At 38.5% G+C, this 6,000-nt stretch overlaps 1 protein-coding gene across 1 annotated transcript; it reads right to left on the reverse strand.

Moving 5' to 3' along the window:
* Window positions 1-471: 471 nt before the first annotated feature.
* On the reverse strand, window positions 472-2,003 carry LOC117344524. Its single transcript, XM_033907291.1, has one exon. It carries the CDS (start codon window positions 1,992-1,994, stop codon window positions 480-482), a length of 1,515 nt encoding a protein of 504 aa, XP_033763182.1. The 5' UTR covers window positions 1,995-2,003; the 3' UTR covers window positions 472-479.
* Between the last annotated feature and the right edge of the window lie 3,997 nt (window positions 2,004-6,000).

Here is a 6,000-nt window from a genome sequence, read left to right on the forward strand (position 1 = left end):
CCATCGTATTTATGAATCTGCATGCGCATGTCTGAGATTTCGATTATGACTGCGATGAAGAAATATCTTCTAGAGTGCATTGCGGTTCCCTTCATAGTGTTATATTTACATTTCCTCCTCATTTCCCCCATTGACACAATGCTAAGAGGCAGTTGCCACCATACGCGTATAACATCCAGTGACTAGGGCTATAACACCCAGTGGGTCATGTCACATTAAAAAAGGCGGGATTGTTTTGCGTTGGTTCCTAACGGGTTCTCGTGCCATTTGCCCACATACATCTTGCTGCCATATCGACTATAACAACATTAAAACCACTGTTCATTGCTTAAATGAAGGGAACCGCAATGCACTCTAGGGGAAATTGCCGATTACTGATCCGCTATTGTAAAATGTGATTATCCGAAATAGGTACATAAAGATAAGGGATAAAAAGCGAAAACACAAAGTCTACGAAATATGTCTATACATGTCTTTAATCACAGTCTGCTATGTTGGCGTATTGCGTTGCTATAGAACCAGGCGTACCGTGCTGCCGTCTGTCCGGAGGTATAGCTAGCACAGTAACCAACGTTTACGTTTAATTCCTTACTCAGAGTGAATACATTGATGAAGAAAATCGGCATATCATCCACAGCGATCCTTGTTAGACTCGGGAACGCCGCCAGTCTGAAATTCTCCTTCAGTTCAGGTTTGACCATGTCATCAACCCTCGACAAGTTCGTAAGGCATATCACAAAAGGGGATTTCCCTTTAACTGGCTGCTGGTTCAATTCATTCTCAGCTTCCTCCTTCATTATTTCAATAGGTTTTCCTGATGACACAATATCGGAGATTTTGTCTGAACATTCCCGGGAAAGATTCCAGAAACTCGTAGTCGAGGATCTATTATTGTGCGTTTGTCGTAACGGAACGGAAATGGTTAAAGGGATATGAATGGCGGCACATCCGGGGTAGTCTTCAAACAGTGTTTGATCTGTGACGTAGCGCCTTAGGTTGACCATGATTTCCACAGGAACTATCAGGCGGTCGACGTCAGACGGAATAGTTGGCTCCAGCAACCGGGCAAGGGACATACAAGCTGCAGTGACGCAGGATGACGTCACAGTCACGTGGTTCTCCTTGTTGTTGAGTAAAAATGTTCTGGAATGTCCCTCTGTAAATTTGAATCTGATTGTCCCCGTGGATTGTCTATGCATAGTGTTGAGATTAGCGATTTCAGAAAGATAGCTGCTGTTATAAGCTTCCAAGGCTTCGATAGCCTTTCCACGCGTTGTCGTCATATTTGTATCGGTACCAGTTGTCATAAATAGACCACTATTTCTCCTTAATCTGTGACGCCGTTCTTGTCTGCCATCGGGGAATATTACAGGTAAAATATTTTCGATTGGTGGCAAAAACAATGACTTCTTCATGGATGATAATGCACAGAAGTATCCATTTTGAATAAAGTGAATAATTTCAATAAAGTCGGTATATATCCTTTTTAGGTACATACCGTCTGCGATAGCATGATGACAACTAAATGCGAACACTAAACTATGGGAAAGTCGGGAGTTTTGCAAGTTCATGCGCTCTTTAACGTCCTGTTCAACATAAATTATTCTCCAAAGAGGCCCACTCTCGTAATCAAATGATAAGCGCAAAGCGTCTGCAAGAATGTCTTCATGGTTTGTATTACTAGTTACTCGTAAGTCCATGGCATATTTATACATTTCTTGAAAAATATACCCGACATGATCTCTGTTACCAGTTCGCTTGATGCACATTCGCAGTATAGGGTGTTTCTTCATCAGGAATACAAGCGCTTGTCTGACAATGAGTTGAGTCACAGGCGCGCTTGTTTTGAGGGACATGAGTTGCACTATAAGGTCCATTCCCCGTTGGTGGTAGAGATGGTACATGGTTTCCAGGGGCCCGAGGGGACGGGACAGCCGCGGAATACACCCAGCATCAGTATCATGAGGTACCTCGGAAATATCTTCCATGCTCATTTCAGAAGGTGACTCTGGAAATTAAGGTATAAATACATTATGCAGTGACGAAATGCCAAAAAACAAATAGCGACAACATTAAATCATCAAAATCAGGACATTGGAATTGCTTTTCATGTGGTATTTGACTCTTCTATGTGGGACATTTTTTTACATCTTGAGACCAAGATCTGATCAGTAGCCATTTGACTGTCTACCATTGTATCGATGTAGGAAATTTGCTAATATCGTGAGACCAAGATGTAGCAAATTTCTTACATCGATATTATTTTGGCTTGAAACCATACTTATTATCCTAAAGCTGTGCATACGGAATATCTAAAGAAGGCATATCTAGATATTGTTGCGGTGAAAAAAATGCCTAATACCATTCGATATGAAGTTTTAAAATGATTTTTGTCTCTTCAATTAAAGCATACTTACATAGGGAACGTCTCTATTACAAGATACACGTAAGACTAGTTTCGTCTTTAGAAATTCTTGATGGATTATATAACTATACATGGCTATGATGGTAGAATAATGATACTATAAATCCTATATTGACTGACACAATGCAAGTACATGTACAAGCTCCTGAGATCATATGTTAGCCATTGCCACATTCGACGTGAAATAAAGCTTCTTGTATCTTGTACGCAAGTTGGTGAAGCTGATTAATCTACATTTACATCTGGTAATTTAGATCATCTCATCAATTTGATGTAACATAGCTGATACCAACATTGAAAAATGTCAACCACAGTCTGGTGAAACTGCAAATATGATTGTCTTTGAATACATTAATGACCAAAAGGAGGAGATTTCCAACCCGCGGTCCATATATCTTATACTAAGGTATATTTTCATGCTTCGGTGACGTCAATCATTAGAAAAGTAATATACTGATATACATAATTATGTATTATATATTATAGATTTATAAAGATATGTAAAATACATACCTACAGCTACAATGCATATTTATAGGCCATGGGTTCAGAGTATCTTTTGCAAAACCCTATTCCCTTAATGATCAGCAGAATGGACGCAACATTAACTCAACATGGATTGTTAGTTTTTAATTTATTTATTTACATGTATTTAGAAACCTTATGTAAACAACTTACCGGTCTTGTTTGACCTCTATCGATTTTGACGACAATACTGTATGTAACAGGTGATTTTCCTCCAGTCCAAACCTCCTCTGCAAAAGAAGAGTGGAGAATATCTTTTATTATTTGGGACATGTTTAATGCGTTGTTGAAGAGCTTATTTGATTAACAATTGCTCATTAGATGTTCAGAGGCAATTTTGGTCAAGCAAATTATAGAAAATCGTGCAACTCATTTGACAAACTAAGAAATCTTAATCTTTGTGCAGTAGTTTTGGTTGTAAATGTCTGATGATGTTTGCTAACTGTGGAGTGTAAGTTCTGTGATGTAGATTGTCTGGCAAACAGATACACTTTGGTTGTGGAGTCACGTCTATCGATGTATAAACCGCAAACCGAAGATTATTATCAATAAACAGCTACATGTACCACTTACTAAACAATAAACAAATAAACTTAATAAACACACAAATGAAAAAAAAAGTGTTGCAAACAAAATTCAATTCCTAGAGTAAATACCATGGAATCTTGAAATGACAAAATGACCAAATAAGAAAATAAGCCAGCATTGAAAAAGTGTATATAAGTTTATGAAATTTTAAATTGACTACATGAGATCAACAAACATCCAAAACAGGTAGTCCGGTTTGAGAGTTACTTCCAATTGATTATTTTCTTATCTCACATTTTAACTGCGTATCTGTATCGTTACAACTATTGTATTTCTGAAAACACGAACCCATCCTTTGTGTTTAAGTATATTACAGTATTAAAACAAATCAAATCTGTATCCAACTATTACAACAACAACAAAAACAATGTATTTACTTTTATGTTATACAATGATGTCAAAAGATTGTCACACAAGATATAGTGGCATTTTGATACAAATTGAAAGTTCTAATGTACAGATATTAGAACAAAACACATATTTGAATCGTCCAACGTGGCCAACGTATTTTGGGGCACTCACATTTTAGCATAAATAACAGAATTTTAACAGATTACCGCTAAAATAATACTAACGCTGAAATAGAAATGTTTACAGTAAGTGGAAAGAAATGTCGAAATCTATATACCGGGGTATCTCAAATTGGTGTTCGGATACATTTCTAACTCGGTCGCTTACCTGTGCGCATGCCCACCAAATGTTAAGCTAAAACCTGTATAATCCAGAGGAAAACGGGAGTATGCAAAACACGTGCTTCCTCAGCGGAATAGCCTCATCTTGTGTGAAGTTATTTAATGTGGTAAGATTTTATATTCCCTGTAATGACTGACCTTGACCTGCGCATGCACTAAGCGTTATTAAATCAAACATATATTGAGGTTAATTATCTTTTCTTGTATGGTATAGGAGGAAGGGGGGGCAGGGGTAAACACGACAACAAGCCAAACCATTCCACCACCAGGAAACTTTCTACAAAACAAATACTGTACAACTTTGCTGAGTCGATTCTAACCGCAAAATTATAGATATGGATAAATATTGGCACGTCAATAAATATCATCGTCACATTTGAAGTACAAGTAATAACGCTACATCTGTGTCAAACGTTCCCATGCAGCAGTTCACAATGTCTTTTGACGAATGACGTCTTGAATCATAATGTCGTATCACTTTGATAGAATTAAAAAAAAAAATTAATAGCTGTCGTGCATTTCGTCAATACTTGATTGCCAAAGAAAATAAATATGATGTTAAGAAGTAAATAGCTTTTACAAAGCTATACATCAAATGCATTAAACAAACGATTTCCTGTACGCTTATCTCTAATTAATCTGTTTGATACACGGCCATAGCTGTAAGCAAGGTCATGTATGCTGAAGACTACAGATGTATCCCAATAGATTATTTCAGACAATTAATCTCTGACACTATAACACTGTGAACATTGGTTCATTTCTGTAAAGATAAAAAATGTATGTTTCAATCAAGGTTCCTTCATCAGCATCTGCTTAGTTTAACCAAGTAAAATAAGTGTTTACAGGAAATAACGAAATAATCATCAACTGAACAACATGAAATTCCATAAGCCATTTTAGAAATGATATTGAAAAATTGTGCTTTATTTTGTTTAACATGTATTTTGAAAATTTGTAGAATTAATTAAAAAGTAGGCAAAATTTCGATCATAGAAAGTTTGAAAACCAAAGATCACGAGGGAACGGGTGTCAATGTGGACATCAATAACCAGAGATCACGTGGGAACGGGCGTCAATGTGGACATCAATAACCAGGGATCACGTGGGAACGGGTGTCAATGTGGACATCAATAACCAGGGATCACGTGGGAACGGGTGTCACTGTGGACATCAATTACCAGAGATCACGAGGGAACGGGTTTCAATGTGGACATCAATAACCAGGGATCATATGGGAACGGTTGTCAATGTGGACATCAATAACCAGAGATCACGAGGGAACGGGTTTCAATGTGGACATCAATAACCAGAGATCACGAGGGAACGGGTGTCAATGTGGACATCGATAACCAAGGGATCACGTGGGAGCGGGTGTCAATGTGGACATCGATAACCATGGGTCACGTGGGAACTGGCGTCAATGTGGACATCAATAACCAGGGATCACGTGGGAACGGATGTCATTGTGGACATCAATAACCATGGATCACGTGGGAACGGGTGTCAATGTGGACATCGATAACCAGGGATCACGTGGGAACGGGTGTCAATGTGGACATCATTTACCAGGGTTCACGTGGGAACGGTTGTCAATTTGGACATCAATAACAATGGGTCACGTGGGAACGGGTGTCAATGTGGACATCAATAACCAGGGATCACTTGGGAACGGGTGTCAATGTGGACATCGATAACCATGGGTCACGTGGGAACGGGTGTCAATGTGGACATCAATAACCAGGGATCACGTGGGAACGGGTGTCAATG

Source organism: Pecten maximus, chromosome 16, assembly GCF_902652985.1.
Source record: "Pecten maximus chromosome 16, xPecMax1.1, whole genome shotgun sequence".
NCBI lineage: Eukaryota > Metazoa > Mollusca > Bivalvia > Pectinida > Pectinidae > Pecten > Pecten maximus.